Source organism: Caretta caretta, chromosome 3, assembly GCF_965140235.1.
Source record: "Caretta caretta isolate rCarCar2 chromosome 3, rCarCar1.hap1, whole genome shotgun sequence".
Taxonomy (NCBI): domain Eukaryota; kingdom Metazoa; phylum Chordata; order Testudines; family Cheloniidae; genus Caretta; species Caretta caretta.
The window spans coordinates 112,858,333-112,881,113 of NC_134208.1; the positions used below are offsets into that span (position 1 = coordinate 112,858,333).

At 44.1% G+C, this 22,781-nt stretch overlaps 2 protein-coding genes across 3 annotated transcripts in view; both read left to right on the forward strand.

Moving 5' to 3' along the window:
• Positions 1 to 22,781, forward strand: part of SASH1 (SAM and SH3 domain containing 1) — an 890,912-nt gene that overhangs the window by 149,122 nt on the left and 719,009 nt on the right. The window lies entirely within an intron of this gene.
• Positions 2,174 to 14,831, forward strand: LOC142071362 (uncharacterized). Its single transcript, XM_075126170.1, has 3 exons — positions 2,174 to 3,116; positions 3,504 to 3,734; positions 14,596 to 14,831. The coding sequence occupies exons 1-3, from the start codon at positions 2,537 to 2,539 to the stop codon at positions 14,829 to 14,831; spliced, it is 1,047 nt and encodes a 348-aa protein (XP_074982271.1). The 5' UTR covers positions 2,174 to 2,536.

Sequence of the window (22,781 nt, forward strand, 5' to 3'; positions counted from 1 at the left end):
ACAAGACCTGGACAGGGGATGGTTGAAAAACAATGTGAAGTGTTCCCTTGGAGTCTGACGCAGGAGCAACAGAGTTCACAGTTGTGCCTTTTTTTTTTCTTGTTAGGGAGGAGTGGTTGGAAATTGGCATTATCTAAAATTAAAATGCTCCTGCGTACCCACTGATCAGTGTGTGGGTTATGTGTTCCCAATCCACAGTGGAGTCTGGTGCAGCCCTAGCTATGGATCCTGACCTTTTAGTTCAAGCTGTAAAGATGCATGCTTTTAGTATTATGGTCCTTGGTTCAGTCTTCAGTGTGCTGGCCACCATGGCAGCCTTTACAGAGATGGGGTTCATCCAGCACTTGAGCAGCTATGGTCTGCAGGGGCTTGGGATAGGCTGCGCCTGTCCAGGTGGAATGTGTAACCCACTGTCCAGTGTATGTTTATGTATTCACCTCAAAGGGTATTTTTAAGATGGTCAAAAAAGGACTTGATTTAAAATGTAAAAGGAATGGAATCCCTCAGGCTGGATCTGTGTATTTGTGTTTTAATGATATGTCCCTGTTAATCATGTTGTTTTTGTGAGTGTTAGACATGTGACTTGTGGGAAAGTCCATGTTTATGCAACATTTTGAAAATGTAGAAGAAATTCCTCTCATTGAGTGGTAAATATGCTGCTATTGTCACCTGAAAAGGAATTTTATTGAAGCTTGTGCATTTAAAACTATTTCAAAGTGAATAATTTCGGAGGGGGAGAGGCTGGAAGGAGACTGTTTCTTCCATCTTTGTGCCTAACTCCTGTTAACTCTAATAGCAATTTGTGTCAACAAAGCTGAGAGAAAAGACCATCTCAACAGCATACATGGATTGTCCTTTTAAAGAAATATAGATCATGGGGAGTCCAGCCGTTATAGTCAAATGATGAGTCAAATACATATTGAATTTTAGATTCTTTAGGGCTTCAGTAAGCTTACTAGTCTCTAAGGTGCCACAAGTCCTCCTTTTCTTTTGGCGAATACCGACTAACACGGCTGCTACTCTGAAACCTGTCAGTGAGCTTACTGTGACCCTCATAAAATTAGTTAAAAAATTTTAATGTTTTGTTATAAGGCAGGTTAATTCTTGATGGATACATATGATTGTGATGCACAGCTAGTACTTGTATCTGTCTGCATGAGGGACTCGAGAGGGAAAGGGTAAATTTCAGCAAAATTGCCCTGAAAATAGTAAATTAAAATACTTTTTATAATGGTCAGTGGTAAATTCCACAGAATCAGCCACTTGTCCACTATCCAGTATCCCCAGCATAATTTAGAGCAGCCTAAGGACTGCTGTAAATTACACCAGCTAGAGCAGTCCCCTAGGGGACTGCTTCTCTGACAGACAATCACTGGAGCATAGCGTGTTCTGGCTCTGTCATCATTTCTCCCCTTTCTAACTCTGACAGATGCCCTGAAAAGGCTGACAGGAATCCCCTGCTGCCGTCTCGCTGCAGTTCCAGTGGCACAAAGGGAATGTAATAGGGTCCAGGAAGGGTTATATTGGTTCATTTCATTACATATATTTTTGTATGATAGGATCTATTAAATGTGTCACAGCTTTAAAATGTAGCCTTTTTTATAGCTGTTTTTACAGGGTTTATTTTATTCTCTGTACATTTGATTTGGAAAACAGCTTTTGGCAATTTTTTTTTAAAGCACTGGCATTTCAACAATAGATGTTTTTATTAATTCTAAGGGGACTTTAGTATATTCTTGTAAAACACAAATGGGTGTGTATAAAAATAATTTTAAAGGAAATGTTGGATAGCTTAGAGCAGCAGTTCTCAAACTGTGGGTCAGGTCCCCAAAATGGGTCGTGACCCCTTTTCAATGAGGTCACCAGGGCTGGCATTAGACTTGTAGGGGCCTGGGGCTGAAGCCCAAGACCCGCCACCCAGGGCCAAAGCTGAAGCCTGAGGCCCATTAGGGCAGCAGGGCTCAGGCTTTGGTCCCCCCTCCTGGGGTCATGTTATAATTTTTGTTGTCAGAAGGGGGTCATGGTGCAATGAAGTTGGGATTTATTGCATTTATAAGAAAAGGAGGACTTGTGGCACCTTAGAGACTAACAAATTTATTTGAGCATAAGCTTTCGTGAGCTAGAGCTCACTTCATTGGATGCGTTCAGTGGAAAATACAGTGGGGAGATTTATATACATAGCCCTGGTCTACACTAGGACTTTAGGTCGAATTTAGCAGCGTTAAATCGATTTAAACCTGCACCCGTCCACACAATGAAGCCCTTTATTTCGACTTAAAGGGCTCTTAAAATCGATTTCCTTACTCCACCCCTGACAAGTGGATTAGCGCTTAAATCGACGTTGCCGGCTCGAATTTGGGGTACTGTGGACACAATTCGATGGTATTGGCCTCCGGGAGCTATCCCAGAGTGCTCCATTCTGACCGCTCTGGACAGCGCTCTCAACTCAGATGCACTGGCCAGGTAGACAGGAAAAGAACTGCGAACTTTTGAATCTCATTTCCTGTTTGGCCAGCGTGGCAAGCTGCAGGTGACCATGCAGAGCTCATCAGCACAGGTGACCATGATGGAGTCCCAGAATCGCAAAAGAGCTCCAGCATGGACCGAACGGGAGGTACGGGATCTGATCGCTGTTTGGGGAGAGGAATCCGTGCTATCAGAACTCCGTTCCAGTTTTCGAAATGCCAAAACCTTTGTGAAAATCTCCCAGGGCATGAAGGACAGAGGCCATAACAGGGACCCGAAGCAGTGCCGCGTGAAACTGAAGGAGCTGAGGCAAGCCTACCAGAAAACCAGAGAGGCGAACAGCCGCTCTGGGTCAGAGCCCCAAACATGCCGCTTCTATGATGAGCTGCATGCCATTTTAGGGGGTTCAGCCACCACTACCCCAGCCGTGTTGTTTGACTCCTTCAATGGAGATGGAGGCAATACGGAAGTAGGTTTTGGGGATGAAGAAGATGATGAGGAGGAGGTTGTAGATAGCTCACAGCAAGCAAGCGGAGAAACCGGTTTTCCCGACAGCCAGGAACTGTTTCTCACCCTAGACCTGGAGCCAGTACCCCCCGAACCCACCCAAGGCTGCCTCCTGGACTCAGCAGGCGGAGAAGGGACCTCTGGTGAGTGTACCTTTTAAAATGCTATACATGGTTTAAAAGCAAGCATGTGAAAGGATTACTTTGCCCTGGCATTTGCGGTTCTGCCTTTGCAAAAGGTTTCTGGGGAGGGCAGCCTTATTTCGTCCTTCATGGTAGGACACTTTACCACTCCAGGCCAGTAACACGTACTCGGGAATCACTGTAGAACAAAGCATTGCAGTGTATGTTTGCTGGCATTCAACCAAAATCCGTTCACGCGGTGGGAGGAGGCAAAATGCGACCTTGTAACGAAAGCACATGTGCTATGTATGTAATGTTAACAGCAAGGTTTACCCTGAAAGAGTGTAGCGACTGTTTTATAAAATGTGTCTTTTTAAATACCGCTGTCCCTTTTTTTTTCTCCACCAGCTGCATGTGTTTCAATGATCACAGGATCTTCTCCTTCCCAGAGGCTAGTGAAGCTTAGAAAGAAAAAAAAACACACTCGCGATGAAATGTTCTCCGAGCTCATGCTGTCCTCCCACACTGACAGAGCACAGACGAATGCGTGGAGGCAAATAATGTCAGAGTGCAGGAAAGCACAAAATGACCAGGAGGAGAGGTGGAGGGCTGAAGAGAGTAAGTGGCGGACTGAAGAGAGTAAGTGGTGGGCTGAAGAGAGTAAGTGGCGGGGTGAAGACAGGGCTGAAGCTCAAATGTGGCGGCAGCGTGATGAGAGGAGGCAGGATTCAATGCTGAGGCTGCTGCAGGACCAAACCAGTATGCTCCAGTGTATGGTTGAGCTGCAGCAAAGGCAGCTGGAGCACAGACTGCCACTGCTGCCCCTCTGTAACCAACCGCCCTCCTCCCCAAGTTCCATAGCCTCCACACCCAGACGCCCAAGAACGCGGTGGGGGGGCCTCCGGCCAACCAGCCACTCCACCACAGAGGATTGCCCAAAAAAAAGAAGGCTGTCATTCAATAAATTTTAAAGTTGTAAACTTTTAAAGTGCTGTGCTTAAAGTGCTGTGTGGCATTTTCCTTCCCTCCTCCACCACCCCTCCTGGGATACCTTGGTAGTCATCTCCCTGTTTGTGTGATGAATGAATAACGAATGCATGAATGTGAAGCAACAATGACTTTATTGGCTCTGCAAGCGGTGATCGAAGGGAGGAGGGGAGGGTGGTTAGCTTACAGGGAAGTAGAGTGAACCAAGGGGCGGGGGGGTTCATCAAGGAGAAACAAACAGAACTTTCACACCGTAGCCTGGCCAGTCATGAAACTGTTTTTCAAAGCTTCTCTGATGCGTACCGCGCCCTCCTGTGCTCTTCTAACCGCCCTGGTGTCTGGCTGCGCGTAACCAGCAGCCAGGCGATTTGCCTCAACCTCCCACCCCGCCATAAACGTCTCCCCCTTACTCTCACAGATATTGTGGAGCACACAGCAAGCAGTAATAACAGTGGGAATATTGGTTTCGCTGAGGTCTAAGCGAGTCAGTAAACTGCGCCAGCGCGCCTTTAAACGTCCAAATGCACATTCTACCACCATTCTGCACTTGCTCAGCCTGTAGTTGAACAGCTCCTGACTACTGTCCAGGCTGCCTGTGTACGGTTTCATGAGCCATGGCATTAAGGGGTAGGCTGGGTCCCCAAGGATACATATAGGCATTTCAACATCCCCAACAGTTATTTTCTGGTCTGGGAATAAAGTCCCTTCCTGCAGCTTTTGAAACAGACCAGAGTTCCTGAAGATGCGAGCATCACGCACCTTTCCCGGCCATCCCACGTTGATGTTGGTGAAACGTCCCTTGTGATCCACCAGAGCTTGCAGCACTATCGAAAAGTACCCCTTGCGGTTTATGTACTCGGCGGCTTGGTGCTCCGGTGCCAAGATAGGGATATGGGTTCCGTCTATAGCCCCACCACAGTTAGGGAATCCCATTGCAGCAAAGCCATCCACTATGACCTGCACATTTCCCAGGGTCACTACCCTTGATATCAGCAGATCTTTGATTGCGTGGGCTACTTGCATCACAGCAGCCCCCACAGTAGATTTGCCCACTCCAAATTGATTCCCAACTGACCGGTAGCTGTCTGGCGTTGCAAGCTTCCACAGGGCTATCGCCACTCGCTTCTCAACTGTGAGGGCTGCTCTCATCTTGGTATTCATGCGCTTCAGGGCAGGGGAAAGCAAGTCACAAAGTTCCATGAAAGTGCCCTTACGCATGCGAAAGTTTCGTAGCCACTGGGAATCGTCCCAGACCTGCAACACTATGCGGTCCCACCAGTCTGTGCTTGTTTCCCGAGCCCAGAATCGGCGTTCCACAGCATGAACCTGCCCCATTAGCACCATGATGCATGCATTGTCAGGGCCCATGCTTTCAGAGAAATCTGTGTCCATGTCCTGATCACTCACGGGACCGCGCTGACGTCGCCTCCTCGCCCGGTATCGCGTTGCCAGGTTCTGGTGCTGCATATACTGCTGGATAATGCGTGTGGTGTTTAATGTGCTCCTAATTGCCAAAGTGAGCTGAGCGGGCTCCATGCTTGCCGTGGTATGGCGTCCGCACAGAAAAAAGGCGCGGAACGATTGTCTGCCGTTGCTCTGACGGAGGGAGGGGCGACTGACGACACGGCTTACAGGGTTGGCTTCAGGGAGCTAAAATCAACAAAGGGGGTGCCTGTACATCAAGGAGTATTTCAGGCAGGACTTCACGGAGGGTTCCAATAAGAAATGGTGCACCTAAGTTATCGTTGTTATTGGAACAAGGAGGTTAGCCTGGCCTCTGATTGATACATGGCTAGATTTACCTCGCTGCACCTTCTCTGTGAGTGACTGCAGTGTGACCTAGAGGAATGAGTCCCCTAGACAGGGGAGGAGGCAAATGAGTACAAAACAAATCTGGTCTATTTCTTGTTTTGACCCACTCCATCTATCTTTTACATCTTTGGCTGGCAGCAGACGGTGCAGAAGGACTGCATGCCATCCACATCTCATGGCTGCTCGGCAGAAGATGGTACAGTACGACTGCTAGCCATCCCCATCTCTTGCCTGCCTGGCAGAAGATGGTGCAATACGACTGCTAGCAATCCTCATCTCTTGCCTGCCTGGCAGAAGATGGTACAGTACGACTGCTAGCAGTCCGTATCGCCTGCCCGCTCACCATAAGACGGTTCAATAGGACTGACTGCAGGACTAAAGAGAATGACCTGGTCAAGTCACTCCAAATTTAGTCCCTGCGCCCATGTCTGCCCAGGCGCTCCCAGCCGACGCGGCCAGGAGCACCTTGGACACGATGAGGACGACTACCAATCGTATTGCACCGTCTGCTGCCAGAAGGCAAGGGGTTGCTGCTACTGTGCAGCAAAGCCGTACCGCGTCTGCCAGCACCCAGGAGACATAGGGTGACGGTTACCTGAGCGGGCTCCATGCTTGCTGTGGTATGGCGTCTGCACAGGTAACTCAGGAAAAAAGGCGCGAAATGATTGTCTGCCCTTGCTTTCACGGAGGGAGGGAGGGAACGGGGGCCTGACGACACGTACCCAGAACCACCCGCGACAATGTTTTAGCCCCATCAGAGTGCTCCATTGTGACTGCTCTGGACAGCACTCTCAGATGCCCGATTGTTTGCCATTGCTCTGACGCTGGGAGGGGCGCTTACAGGGTTGGCTTCAGGGAGCTAAAATCAACAAAGGGGGTGGCTTTACATCAAGGAGTATTTCAGGCAGGACTTCACGGAGGGTTCCAATAAGAAATGGTGCACCTAAGTTATTGTCCTTATTGGAGCAAGAAGGTTAGCCTGGCCTCTGATTGATACATGGCTAGATTTACCTCGCTGCACCTTCTCTGTAAGTGACTGCAGTGTGATCTAGAAGAATGAGTCCCCTAGACAGGGGAGGGGGGGAAGCAAATGAGTACAAAACAAATCTGGTCTATTTCTTGTTTTGATCCACTCCATCTATCTTTTACATCTTTGGCTGGCAGCAGACGGTGCAGAAGGACTGCATGCCATCCACATCTCATGGCTGCTCGGCAGAAGATGGTACAGTACGACTGCAAGCAGTCCGTATCGCCTGCCCGCTCACCATAAGACGGTTCAATAGGACTGACTGCAGGACTAAAGAGAATGACCTGGTCAAGTCACTCCAAATTTAGTCCCTGTGCCCATGTCTGCCCAGGCGCTCCTGATCGACCTCACAGAGGCGACCAGGAGCACCTCAGACATGACGATGACGGCTACCAGTCGTACTGTACCATCTGCTGCCACAAGGCAAGGGGTTGCTGCTACTGTGTAGCAATGCCGTACCGCGTCTGCCAGCACCCAGGAGACATAGGGTGACGGTTACCTGAGCGGGCTCCATGCTTGCCATGGTATGGTGTCTGCACAGGTAACTCAGGAAAAAAGGCGCGAAATGATTGTCTGCCCTTGCTTTCATGGGGGGAGGGAGGGAATGGGGGGCTGACGATATGTACCCAGAACCACCCGCGACAATGTTTTAGCCCCATCAGGCATTGGGATCTCAACCCAGAATTCCAATGGGCAGCGGAGACTGCGGGAACTGTGGGATAGCTACCCACAGTGCAACGCTCCGGAAGTCGACGCTTGCCTCGGTACTGTGGAAGCGCTCCGCCGAGTTAATGCACTTAATGCACTTAGAGCATTTTCTGTGGGGACACACATACTCGAATTTATAAAACCGATTTCTAAAAAACCGACTTCTATAAATTCGACCTTATTCCGTAGTGTAGACATACCCATAGAGAACATGAAACAATGGGTGTTACCATACACACTGTAAAGAGAGTGATCACTTAAGGTGAGATATTACCAGCAGGAGAGCAGGGGGAGTGGAGGGGGTTGGAATCTTTTGTAGTGATAATCAAGGTGGGCCATTTCCAGCAGTTGACAAGAACGTCTGAGGAGGGGGGGGGATAAACATGGGGAAATAGTTTTACTTTTTGTAATGACCCATCCACTCCTAGTCTCTATTCAAGCCTAAGTTAATTGTATCCAGTTTGCAAATTAATTCCAATTCAGCAGTCTCTCCTTGGAGTCTGTTTTGGAAGTTTTTTTGTTGAAGAATTGCAACTTTGAATTGGAAGTCCGTCCGTCCCGTCCCCCCCGCTCTCCTGCTGGTAATATCTCACCTTAAGTGATCACTCTCGTTACAGTGTGTATGGTAACACCCATTGTTTCATGTTCTCTGTGTATATAAATCTGTCCACTGTATTTTCCACTGAATGCATCCAATGAAGTGAGTTGTAGCTCACGAAAGCTTATGCTCAAATAAATTTGTTCGTCGCTAAGGTGCCACAAGTACTTCTTTTCTTTTTGCGAAGACAGACTAACACGGCTGCTACTCTGAAACTGCAGTTATAGTAGTCTACCATGCAATGAAAATAACATATTGAGATCATTCTGCTTTGCTAATACACTTTGACAAATTGAGGAGCTGAGTGCTAATCAAAAGAGTACTTGCTTTTGTAAAAGGCAAAGTGATGAATACTCCTATAATCAGCGCTCCACTCCTTTGCTCTGCCCATATGCTTCAGACAGAGCAGAGGAGGCAGCACAGGTCAGATTAGAGGTGCTACCAGAGCTGTCATGCACATGCCCATGTGACAGTAAAACCAGCTCATTTTACTGTTTGTCCCCTACAACACTTGTAAGAGAATGTTCATTTGGGAGGTGAATGAGGTCATCCATATTTCTTCACACAACGCACAGTCAACCTGTGGAACTCTTTGTCAGAGGATGTTGTGAGGCCAAGATCGTAACAGTGTTAAAAAAAAGAACTAGATATGTTCATGGAGGATCGGTCCATCAATGGCTATTAGCCTCTGTTTGCCAGAAGCTGGGAATGGGTGACAGGGCATGGATCACTTGATGATTACCTGTTCTGTTTATTCTAACGCACCCGGCATTGGTCACTGACAGAAAAGAGGATACAGGGGTAGATGGATAATGGATACTGACGAGGATACTGGGCTAGTCTGACCCAGTATGGCCATTCTTATGTTCTTCCTTGCTGCACAGTGTAGCCAATACTCAGACAACCACAGTTGGTGTCTTGTGATGGCTAACACCTTTGAATGCTAAAATGCTACATTACATGCAAATGAAAATTCCAGTGTTTCTTGGTCACTATCCTTTGTTTTAGAAAACATCACTGCAGGTAACACTTCTTCCTAAAACTTACGTTATTTTTAGACTGGTGGCTGATGCTCACGGAGAAAAAGCAATTTAACCCAATTGCTCCGACTACAACAGCATCAATTTGATAAGCTTGTAAATAGAATCTCCTGTTTCAGGGCCTGGCACACCATCTGAATGAATTGTACCTGATACTGACACCATAGCTGCTAAAAGATTAGAGCAAACGAAGATGAGATTCTGACAAAATGTTTCAGGTGTCACTGATGAAATCTTGCAAGGCATCCTTCCCCAGCTATCTAAGAGCTGGGTTCTGCCCTCAAGTAGGCATGTACAGCTGCCTTTGAAATCAACAGGAGGTTCATTGTATGGCAAAAGGATTGGCCTGGGGCATCAAGAAGAAATAGGAGCCAATTATTTTTTTTAAATTCATGGCCCATATTATAGATTTTGTTTTTAGAAAGGTTTTTTATTCTTTTAAATTGGTCTCCACAAAAGTTTAAGTGTTCAAGTTTTGCCATTCCTTGTAGTCAATGGTAACCAGGATTTTCAACTCACTCTCTGTCTTTCACTCTCTATAATGTTTGGAGGAAGGGAGAACCAACGTGTATTGATATAATCCAGTATGGAAAATATTTTGCAGGTGTCACTAAGGCTTCTTAAGAATGGCTTTGTCATAGCAGTATGACACAGGGGACTGAAATCTCTGTTTTAAAGAATTGGTCTTTGCATGGTTAATGCAGCAAGGCAAATTCATTTAAACTGTTTTCGTAATAGATACCATTACATTCAAAAACAGGGTTTGCATTCACAAATGTGGATCTGTGCACACTTTTATATTGGGAGCTGTATTTCTACTCTTGTGCCCTTAAAATACAAATTATTATTGGGTTTGTCCCCAGAAGGCATATTATTGAATTGTATCTTTGAATATTTCTATAACTGATGAACAAATCTAAATGGAGTGATGTATTAACTTGATGGGATAAATGGGCACAGAGTCAAAGGTGATAACCTGGCCCTGTCACCGTACAACACTAAAGAGTTAAACATGGCTGAGGGTTTGGAGTACAGAAACCTTGGGTTGCTTAGTCTCATGACAACAACTGCCATTAAACATATTTATAACCTTTTATTAAAGAAAAATAAGAGAATAAAAATTAAAGCATTTCAAATGGAATGATTAAGACAGACTTTTATCAATATTCCTCATTCCTTTTTCCTTTAGTTGTGGACAGATCTTTTTTAGGAAAACCCCTTTCTGACAACCTTTGTAGATGGAGTTCATCATCCGATGAAGTGAGCTGTAGCTCACGAAAGCATATGCTCAAATAAATTTGTTAGTCTCTAAGGTGCCACAAGTACTCCTTTTCTTTTTGCGAAGACAGACTAACACAGCTGCTACTCTGAAATTTGTAGATGGTGTTACCTGTCTTTTTTGAGAAAAAGAGAAATACTCAGCGCTCCCATGTCGCTCTTCAGGGCACAGTTCACCCCGCTGTGTATCGACACTAGGCTTTTTTGTCTTTCTAAGGTTAGGGTAGTGGTGCTTTGTTGTTCTGGCCAAAGCGTCCTTCCATCCTACCCTTTTCGGGATGTTGAAGTTCAAAGGTAATCAGAAACATGAACAAACACAACTCTAAGCCAGTTTCATCTCACAAACCTTTATTTGGGCCCAGCCTTCTAATCAGAACTTGTTTCCAAAACAGTGTATGCTTCTGCCGATTTCCCTTCGCAGGTATCAGAGTAGGACTGGAGGGGACCTTGAGAAATCGTCAAGTCCAGCCCCCTGTGCTTAGGCAGGACCAAGTAAACCTAGATCATCCCTGTCAGGTATTTGCCCAACCTGTATTTAAAACCTCCAGTGATAGGGATTCCACAACCTCTCTTGGAAGCCTATTCTAGAGCTTAGCTACTGTTATAATTAGGAAGTTTTTTCTAATATCTAACCTAAATCTCCAATGCTGCCTACAACCTTTCACATATTTGAAGGCTGTTAACAGGTCCCCCTTCAAACTTCATTTCTCAAGACTAAACGTACACATTTTTTAACCTTTCCTCATAGGTCAGGTTTTCTAAACCTTTTATTGCCTTTGTTGCTCTCCTCTGGACTCTCTACAATTTGTCTATATGTTTCTTAAACTGAACATAATACTCTGACCTCACCAGTGCCAAGTAGAGCAGGATAGTTACTTCCCATGTCTTGCATACAGCATTCCTGATCATATACCCCGGGAATGATATTAATCTTTTTTGCAACTGCACCTTGTTGACTCATATTCAATTTGTGATCCACTATAACCCCCAGATTCTTGTCAGCAATAGTTCCACCTAGCCAGTTATTCCCTATTTGTAGTTATGCATTTGATTATTCCTTCCTAAATGAAGTACTTTGCCCTTGTCTTTATTTAATTTCATCTTGTTGATTTCACACCAATTCTCTAATTTGTCAAAAAGATTATTTTGAATTCTAATGCTGTTCTCCAAAGTGCTTGCAATCCCCCTCCCTGCTTTCATGTCATCCACAGATTTTATAAACACACTCTCCAATGCATTGTCCAAATCATTAATGAAAATATTCAATAGTATAGGATTCCTTTTAGATTTTCACATCATTAAAGAGCTCCTGAGGGAGCCATATTGGCTTTTTCCTATCTTTCCTTTGCATTGGAATAGTTTGCAGTTGTGTCTTTAATATTGTCTCCTTGAGAAACTGACAGCTCTCCTGAACTCCTGTTTCCTTTAGATTTTTTTCTCAGGTTTCTCTCCCATGAAGAGAAACAGAGCTCTGTCCTCCTTCCTGGTCAGCCCTGAACTGAGCCCAGGCCCTCTCCTCTTACCTTCCCTCTCCACACCTGACATTGGCTGCAGGTGTAGCAGGGTGGGGCCAGTTGGGTCCACAGGTTTCCCTAACTGTTTCATTACTACCAGGGAGCCTGCCTGTCAGCCTCCTTAACCCACTCCCCCCACCTTGATAGTGTGGGCCTCTCTGCGCCATCACAGACGGTCTGGAACTGTTCTTTTTGCTGCTGCTGTTAAAGTCCAGTCCTGTTTTCTTGAAGATAAAACAAGACAAACTCACACAAAAAGAGAGAGGAAAGAACAGCAGAGATGGAAAATGCAGATTCTGTCTCTGGTACTGATTTGGACTTGAAGCCTCACTGCTGGAGATACACAGGCCCAGCACACAGTCTGATCAGCCACTCTGAGACCTGGCAAACTTGTACCAGCTTCAGGCTGTTTAGGGTTTTGCTTTTAAGTGTCTCTCTAGTCATGGGCTCATTGCAGAATTAAGAAAGAGACAGAGACAGTCTTGGCTGGCTAAGCCAGACTCTTATAAAATAGAAGACAAAGAGAGAGAGAGAAGAAATAAAGTTGGGGAAGGAAAACAACACATGGTGGGACAGTGAATGAAAGCAGGAACATTCCAGGATTTGCTCAGGACTTACCTGAAGCTGGTAAAAGTAATGTCATTGTTTTCTCTCTTTCTGGCCCAGTCTGGTCAGGAACATCTCTCAGGATCAGGACAATGGAAGGTCCCAAAGTTTAACCCAGAATCCCAAGAGATGATGGAGGTTGTAGCTGGATGATGGAGCTCAACTCCTTTCAGTCCATCTGCCCTCCAGCCACTTTGTGACCTTTTACCCACTTTTCAACATTTAAACTTACAACTGGGGTAGGACTAGTAGGCCTCAGTTATTACAACAGTGATAACAGGAAGAAGCCAACACCTTGTGTGTGTTGTTAAAAAGTATTTGGTACAGAGATATGGAAAATATGACTACAGAGCATTTTTTAAAATGATTTAGGTATGTAATATCTGGGTACTGTACATCCAATATGTTTGTGAATTTTATATCTGTTGTGGTACAGGAGGGCCAGGGAGCAGTGGGAGAGTGCTTGAGGGGAAATATATAAGCTCAAGGCTAATTAAGGCGTGGTTCCCTGTAGACTAGGGAAGGTGGCTGCTGGTTAATTGGAGCATGTGCAGTCAATCAGGGCCCTGTTAGGAACCTAATAAAACCCCTTGCTTCAGGCAGACAGAGGAAGGAAAGAGGATGAGAGCTTGGAGGTGTGTTGAGAGATTTAGAAGACCTGAGTACTGAAGAAAGGGAGACCCTGCCCCAGCAGGACAGGGAGACTTCCTTCCCCCCAGCATCTGAGGACTGAGGGTAACCCCACCTAAGGGGGATGAGGGTAAGAACCCCACAGGGGTTGAGAGAGGCTGGGACTCAGAGCGAGGAGGGAACCCAGACCCTTCCCCTGCTTCCCTCCTCTACCACCTTCCTGGGTTAGTAGCGGGGCCATTGGCACCCAAGAGCAAGGGCAAAGGGTGGCATCTTAGCTCCCCACCAAGAAAAGCACAGGACCCACCAGACTAACATCGGCCATCTTGCCACATTGTGTATATGTATGTATGACATATATTACATGTTGTATATTTCTTTCACTGTCTGTAAAGGTATGAGCTCCCTCTAGTGCCCATGCCTTTTCTTGTGATAGAAACTTGTATAGCTTCTGCCATTTTTCACTCTCCAGTTTCTTGGATCCCCAGATCACCCTCATAAAATGGGTAGTATGAAGTTAAGTTAAAACCTTTAGTATTCCACACCTCCCACATCCTCCCCTCTACTCTCATTTCCCTCATACACACATCCTAAGGGGCACAATTGCCAGGGAATGTACTAGATACAGGATAGAACCATGAGAAAGTTAACCCAAATACAAGTTCTAAACTGAATGTAATAGCTTATATGGCTGATCAGATTAGTAGATGACTCCTTCAAAATAATCTTTACTTGCAAACAGCTTTGATCTTATGTGTGTAGTAATGCATGTTGTGGAAACAATGGTAAACCTGGGACAGAAATGAGGTTCTTTGTGGTCCAGAAATTAGGTTTCTCAGAGCATTTCTGGGTTACCATTCCTTTTTAAAAACTTTTTGTTTGCTTGATTTTTTTAATATGGCTACTGAAAGTAAAAAACTTCAGTTACATGAAGTGATCTAAAAATACAAACATCACCATATAAAATTAAGAAATCAATGATCATGTTTCTTATAAAAAACCTGACTCCCTCTTGATGGATAGCATATAAGCAAGCTTGCAAAATTAGAATTGTTGTTGTTTAGTTTTTCTATGGAGCATTATAACTGCAAACAAATAATGTGGCCTCAGATTAGAAAACCACATTACAAATTTGCATAAATGCAGAAGAATTTTAGAGGGTGTTATATAGCAGGGATAGGAAAGTTGTGGGAATGGACCATGCATTAGTGGTAGCTAAATTGAGAATAAAAAAGAGAACTGAAAAACAGATGCTCATGTTGTAGCATCATGATGCTAAAATAAATGACAACATAATAAGAGTTTGGAATTGCACTATCAAACAGATACCAGGCACTTGAAAATGAGGACAATGGAACAGTAGAAGGCAAATGGAAACGTGTAAAGGAAACTTTCACCAAAACTTCTGAAGAAGTGCTGGGATTGATAAAGAAACACAACAATGCATGGTTATCTGAGGATACATGGCAGAAAATTGAAGAAGATGTAAAATTAAACAAACTAAATCAAGCAAGAACAAGAACATGGAACCAGTGACTCCAGGAGGAATGTGCCACAAAGAAATAGAGTCAAAAAGAATGCCAGAAGAGACAAACAGCATTTTATAGACAAAATAGCAACAGATGCACAAATTGCTGCAACGCATGATGACATGAAGACACTGTGCAGTATCACTAGACAGGAAGAAGAAAACACCTATTGATCAGTCCAAGACAATGGGGGCAATTTGACAACAAAGATTTATGAAAGCATTATTACAGTCAATTATTGAATGGCAAACCAGTGGTTAAAACATAGAGGAGTGCAAAGATCTTGATGTCAAATTAGAACCTATCTCTAGAATATAAGAGGAACAGTCAATCTGTTAAAAAGTGGAAAGGCAGCAGGTCCGGACAACATCCCAGTGGAGGTACTTAAGGTAGACTTGAAGAACAGAGTAGATATTTTGATAGGCCTCTTATAAAAAAAATATAGGAAGAAGGAAAAAATACCGAATCAATAGAAAAATGGTCATATAGTGAAGCTGCCAAAGAAAGGAGACCTTAGTCAGTGCAAAAAACTGGAGGGGCATTCAGTTGCTGTCCATCCCAATTGCTATCCTGAACAGACTGAAGAAAGCAGTAGAATCAAGGCTATGACAAGAATAGGCAGGGTTCAGACAGGAGAAATCATGCATAGATCCAATTATATCCCTACATATTGTCATAGAACTGTCGATCAAATGGCAGTCACCACTCTATATGAATTTCAGAGATTTCCAAACTGTCTTCTACTCAATGACTAGAAGAGTTTTATGGAAGTTGCTAAGTCACTAAGGATTCCTTCAGAAATTTATGAATATCTTTCAGGGCTCTTAAGAAAATATGATTTGTCAAGTAACACATAATGAATTGGCTAAGCCATTCAAGGTAATTACTGGCATCAGACAAGAATATCCTGTCACCCAATAACCTTCCTACTGGTAATGGATTGGGTAACAAGGATGGCACAACAACCAAGATACACAATGGACTTTCATACAGAAACTAGAAGATCTTGACTTTACAGATGACACCAACCAAGTGTCTCATACTCACAGAAATATGCAAGCAAAAACAAATTATCTCCAGGCTTATTCACAGTTAGTAGTGCTGAAAATCAATACAGAGAACTAAAACCATGAAAAGTAACACCCAACAAGAAACACCAATAACACTTTCTGGGATTGACATACAAAAGTTTTGACATTTCATATATCTTGGGAGCATCCTAAGCAAAACAGGAGGAATAATGATTATATTAAAGCTAGAATAGCAAAAGCCAGACATGCCTTTGCAATCCTAAAGCAGATTGGAGAAATAGAAACCTTTCCCTGTGAACTTAACTTTGAATATTTAACAACATTGTAAATTCTGCCTTATTATACGGCACTGAAAATTGGAGACGTATCAAGACCATATTATCCTAACTCCAAGTTTTTATAAATAGCTGCATTAGACAAAGTCTTAACATCAGATGGCTAGAAAAGATCACAAGTGAAGAGCTTTGGAGGAGAAGGAAACAAAAACTAATAGGACAGGAAATTATGGAACAAAAATGGAGAATTGCTAGGACACACATGGAGGAAACAACATAAGACAGGCACTGGACTGGAATCCACCAATGCAAGAAAGGAAACTGTTTCTGTGCTTGTTTCATTTAAATTAAGATGGTTAAAAGCAGCATTTTTCTTCTGCATAGTAAAGTTGCAAGGCTGTATTAAGTCAATGTTCAGTTGTAAACTTTTGAAAGAACAACCATAATGTTTTGTTCAGAGTTACAACCAACCTCCATTCCCCAGGTGTTTGTAAGTCTGAGGTTCTACTCTATTATACTTCTTTATATGTTGAATCTGAATCCTTCTTGTGCTGTCAAGTGTTGCTTAGAGCACGAACAAGGCAATGCCATCCTTTTCTATGCTGGGCTGCTCTTTGCCTATCCTCTATGTTAAATCTTGATAGGCTACTTTTATAAAAATGCCCTCTGTTCCACAGGGGATAGTTTTACATTTACCAGCAAATAATAATAAAAAATGGTTCTTAATCAGTCAGAAAAAGAAAAACAGTTCCATTTTATACTAAACAAAGATGATGGGTAAAATTTTCAAAATAGCCTAAGTCATGTAGGCCCAGATTTTGAAAGATATTTTGGCATTGCTGTGCCACAATGCTTAACTGATTTAGAAATCTACATCTTATTTTCAAGAGAGATTTAGCCCCTTAGGAGTCTAAATCCCATCAACAATCAGTGGAGTTTAGACACTGATGTGCCTAAATCCCTTTTGAAAATGAAATTTAGGCTACTAAATCAATGAGGTGTTGTGACACTGAGCACAGCAACACCTACATACCTTTACAAATCAGGGCCTTTGTTACTTTTGAAAATTTTAACTCAGAAACTGGACTTGTGCTCACATGGGCAGAGCATAATCTGCTATTACTAAACAACCTTGTTGTGATGGATTCGGTCACAGAGACCCCCTTGGGACTGTCACCTGACATGCTGGAATTACCTGCCCATTTTCCCTGCCAGCTTGGGACTCCAAAACCCTGCCTTGTTGAGCCAGACACACTAGCCTCTAGCAACACAGACCCGGGTCTGGTCCATGCCCCCAAAGCTGCAGACTTCAACCAAAAACTGCTCAGCAGATTTCCTATCTCCAGCACTCAGTCACCCAGTTCCCAATGGGATCCAAACCCCAAATAAATCAGCTTTACTCTGTATAAAGCTTATACAGGGTAAACTCATAAATTGTCTGCCCTCTATAACACTGATAGAGAGATGCATAGCTGTTTGCTCCCCCAGGTATTAATCACTTCCTCTGGGTTAATTAATAAACAAAAGTGATTTTATTAAGTATAAAAAGTAGGATTTAAGTGGTTCCAAGTAATAGACAGAACAAAATAAGTCACCAAGCAAAAACACGCAAGTCTAAACCTAATACATTAAGAAACTGATACAGATAATATCTCACCCTCAGATGTTCCAATAAGCGTCTTTCACAGACTAGACCCCTTCCTAGTCTGAGCCCAATCCTTTCCCCTGGTACAGTCCTTGTTAGTTCCAGCAGGCATCTTGGGTGAAAAGCAGGGGCTTTGTAATGACTGGGACCCCCTTTGTTCTGCTCCACCCCCTTTTATAGCTTTGGCCCAAGGTGGGAACCCTTTGTCTCTCTGGATCCGCCCCCTCCTTCTAAATGGAAAAGCACCAGGTTTAAGATGGATACCAGTATCCTGTGACATGGTCACATGTCCTGTGAGACCTCATTCTTCATTCCTCCAGGGCTGGCCTGTACCCAGGGAGGTTTGCAGGTAAACAAACCCATTCACAGTTCATTGATTCTGAAGCACCCTTAATGGCTTCCACTTAATGTGTTTACATCAGTAATACAAGATTATATCTTAAAAAGAAAAGGAGTACTTGTGGCACCTTAGAGACTAACCAATTTATTTGAGCATGAGGTTTCGTGAGCTACAGCTCACTTTTGCATCCGATGCAGCATCCGATGAAGTGAGCTGTAGCTCACGAAAGCTCATGCTCAAATAAATTGGTTAGTCTCTAAGGTGCCACAAGTACTCCTTTTCTTTTTGCGAATACAGACTAACACGGCTTTTACTCTGAAACCTAAGATTATATCTTATTCTCCTAACTCCAGACATAGAAATAATACATGCAAACAAGTAGGATGAACACACTCAGTAGATTATAAGCTTTGTAATGATACCTTACAAGAGACCTTTTGCATGAAGCATATTCCAGTTACATTATATTCACACTTATAAGCATATTTCCATAAAACATATGGAGTACAACATCACACTTGTACCTCAAGAGCAGTTGAAACAAACATAGATTGTTTTAGCAGGGAAAGTTTGCAACAGGTGAAATGAAGTCTGCATCCAGAAGTATTTCCATCTCCAGTCAGTCCTTTTAGTAGACTGATGATGTGACCCATTTACTTCAGGACTAGCGGTGAGACACCTCCCCACTCCCTCAGCCCGTTGTTCCTTCTCTACATAATGGGATCCAGGGGTCAACATCTTTTCTGTGTACCTTTTTCTCTTTTCCTGTGGTGCAGATGACATGACAGAAAATAAAGAAGGGCAATGAACCTGTTATACTAGCAGTCCTATATTGTCTAAGGACCAGGGTTCTGTGACCTAGTAAATTAGCAACAAAGCCACTGTGATATGTTATTTTATTTAATATATTTGTATTATGGTGGCTTTTAGTGTCCCCAAACAAGGACTTGGGCTCCATCAGACTAGTCATTATACACAAACATCAAACAAACATCCTGCATCCAGACACTGACAGCCTGAGCTCTGCTGCTTTGCTTTTGAAAGTCAATATCTGAAGAAACTTATACAATGTGGGTTGGCATATTTCTGGATCTAAGCATAGTTTTTTAAATAGGCCTTATTCCAGTAGGTGGCTGAAATGCATGTATTGGTGCAAGGATTATAGGGTACCACTCTATCACTGCAGGCAAAACATGTCTTAGAATTTCTTCTAGAAGGTTTCACTATGGAAATTAAAATCACTATACTGAAAGGCTGAGTATCCTGGGTATAGCAGAAGGAAAAGATTTCTGTCCAAACAGCAAATGCTCCTTAAGAGAAGCTTCACAGATGCACTATCTGCTCATACACATGGCACAGCCTTGACATCTCACTTATAACATGCCTTTTAGCACGGGTGGGCAAACTATGGCCTGCGGGCCAAATCTGACCCGTCAGGGCTTTGGATCTGGCCCGTGGGATTGCCGCCCCTGTGGTGTTGCGGGTCTAAGGCAGACTCCCTGCCTGCCCTGGCCCCGCGCCGCTCCCGGAAGCGGCCAGCACCAGTCCCTGCGGCCCCTGGGGGGGCGGGCAGAGGGCTCCGCACGCTGCCCTTGCCTGCGTGTACCTCCCCCAAAGCTCCCATTGTCTGTGGTTCCCTGTTCCTGGCCACTAGGAGCTGCAGGGAAGGTACCCACAGGCGAGGGCAGCGCACGGAGCCCTCTGCCCCCTCCCCAGGGGCCGCAGGGATGTGGTACCGGCCGCTTCTGGGAGCGGCCTGGGCCCAGGACAGGCAGGGAGTTTGCCTTAGCCCCACTGTGTACTGCTGCCACCCCAGAGCCGCTCAAGGTAAGCGGGGCCAGAGCCTGGACCCCGAACCCTCCCTGCACCCCAACTCCCTGCCTTTAGCTCCTGCCCCACCCCTCCTGCATCCCAACCCCCTACCCTGAGCCCCCTGCTGCATCCTGCACCCCTCCTCCACCCAAATCCCCTGCCTTGAGCCCCCCCACTGCACCGTACCCTTCCTGTGCCCCAACCCCTTACCCTGAGCCCCTTCCTGCACACTGCACTCCCCCCTCCCCCCTGCATCCCAACCCCCTGCCCCAGCCCTACATTCATGGCCCTGCATGTAATTTTCCCAACCAGATGTGGCCCTCGGACCAAAAATTTGTCCACCCCTGCTTTAGCGCCACCAAAAGAATTGCTGTTGTACCCTATACATTAAATTAGCCTTCTTGGCTAGTCAGAGGCATCCATATTTCTGTCAGCTAGGTTCTCTGTAGAAAGTGAAAATATTTTAACCATAAACATGTCTCAAACAGTGAGCTCTTTAGGAGGAGGGTCTTTCCCTGCTTGCGAGTGATAGGGAGGTCTGATTTTACCCCCAAAGCTTACAGCAGGTTAAAAACCCTGTTGTAAAGGGATTGTGGACCTTAATATTAAAAAAAAAAAATGGAATTTTTCTGCTGTACTATAGCTATCAGCACTAATATTTTCTCATGTTATATCTTACATTTTTGTAGCATTTTTAGCCCAAAATATTTTAGAGATTCACAAAATATAGAGTGCAGTGCAACAATAATTGCTATAAATCATTTGAAATGGCAGCCTGTACTGTCTTGAATCCTTTACTATGTTTCTGAATTTTCTTGGTTTCCTAAGGGGAGAGAACTCGTGTGTTTCTTCAGTCTTATTCTTTGCAAAGTGTCACTACAATATGCAATGTAAGAAAAAGTAACTAGAAGTAAATGACTGCTGATGATTACATTTCCAAGTAATTTGGAACTGTCTACAAAAATTTTCCAGTAACTTGTTACAGTTATAACTGATTGCCTATTAAAAGTTACTTTCCCAGCATCGCCACTAAAAAAAACTAGTTGCCTACTAAGGCCCCGCCAAAAAGGGCAAAGTGTCTGTATAGTGAACAGGACATTTTTTTCCTTCTGTAGTACCATTCCGTGAAGCTTTATTTGCTCTGATAGCAAACAGCAGAGGCAGGTACTTTGAGAGAGAATCCACTACAGATAGCCCCTGCACAAAAAGGATGCTTTTTGTAGTTTACCTCTCTGGATTCCAAGAAGATATGTTTACATCCTATTTCGTATCTTTGTATGCCTTTAACCATTTGGAAGTTACATGCTGTGCACTCTTTTGTTTCCAACTGCGTCCTTGAGATTTTGTGCACTCAAATGTTCCACTCATCCAGTGCAAAATTACTAGGTATGCTGGAATCTTAGCAGCTGAGTTTTCTCTGGGCAGCATCTTTTCTAGCAGGGGAACTTGGTGGTTTATTTTCTCTTATTTGAGATCTCGTTCAGAAGTCTGATGGCCAAATGAAACCAGGCCACATGCTGCCCTTTGCTTAGCTTATCTGCAAAGAAAACTGATTTCCTGCTGTTTCTGGGGTTACTGGAGTATAGGGTCAGTAAAGACAAACATGGTACAAACCTCTGGATGTCACAAGTTGAATCTCGGAGAGCATGTTGTCAGTCCTGAAACATGGTATGGAAGTGAACACTCACATGTAATGCAGTTTTGTAATATAACTTTTTTTGAGAGAGAGATAATAGGAAAGAATTTGCCTGTCATTCACTCTCAGAATCCCACTGCAAAACAAGATTTGAGAGATTTTTCTTCAGACTATACAGTTTATAGCCACGATTCCCTCCTTGCTTCCCTCTTGCTCCAGGGGGTTAGTAATTGGCTGAAGACCTATACCAGCAGCAGATTATCATCTCCTCTCATGCTGGCCCTTCACAATAGGGGAGGAATAGGATGTGAAGTGCCAAATTGTCTTTTATATTTATTTTATCGGCACATACCCAAGCTCCAGATCGTCTGCTCAGCAGCAGAAGGTGAAGGGGGGTTCTCACTACTTTTCTGTCTCCCACTGTGGGCTCATAACCAGAAACAACATCTAGCCTTATGATTTGAGGCAAGCCTTTGCTGAGTTAGATCTGATGAACTTCGAGTCTACACAGTAAATATGCAGTGGTTATTTTGGAATGACTAGGAATTGAGGTACACAGCGCGACACAGCCCTGATACAGCTGTAATCATCATTTCCATAATAAACATCAGAGTTTGAGGGTGTGAGATTTCACTGGGTTTCTGAGGCTTACAGTTTTTGCTTTGAATGTTAACAAAGGTCTTTTAGCCAAGGGCTAAATCTGTACAGTAACTTTGAAAAAAATCTTCCTTTTGTTCTTATTTTAGCCTGAAGAAAGAACTGGTTTACCAATGAAAGATGGCTAGGAGATGATGTTACATGTGTCTGTGCACATATTTAAAAAGACAGTACTGATAACTGTTTACACCACAGTTCAGATTTTATGCTCCTCTATTCCTGGGGTTGTCTGGCCTCTCGCATAAATCGGAGCACCTTCGGGGTTGTTCTGACTTATAAAGCAGCTGGAGTTGGACCAGGGGTTTGGCTGACTGTATTCAGTGTGTGATTGTGGCAATAACAGCTCCTTCTTGCTATTTGATATGTTAAGAAAGGGGTGACACTGCTGAGAATTGTCATCTTCGTAGCATTAGAATTCTTAGCTGGTATCCACTTCTGTTAGTCATTATTTGAGCCAAATTCTTCTCTCACCTATGCTCTGTGCAACATATTGGCTTCTTAGGAGTTCTATGTGCTAAAAAATCAGGGCAGAGTTTGGCTCAACTTTAGATGTTTTTATTT

Excerpts from the sequence above, each read along its gene's own strand:
- LOC142071362 (XM_075126170.1), top strand. The coding sequence starts at position 2,537 with ATGCAGAGCTCATCAGCACAGGTGACCATGATGGAGTCCCAGAATCGC. Across the intron at positions 3,117-3,503 it reads AGGCGGAGAAGGGACCTCTG|CTGCATGTGTTTCAATGATC; the intron begins GTGAGTGTACCT and ends TTTCTCCACCAG. Across the intron at positions 3,735-14,595 it reads TAAGTGGCGGACTGAAGAGA|AGTTTGGAATTGCACTATCA; the intron begins GTAAGTGGTGGG and ends CAACATAATAAG.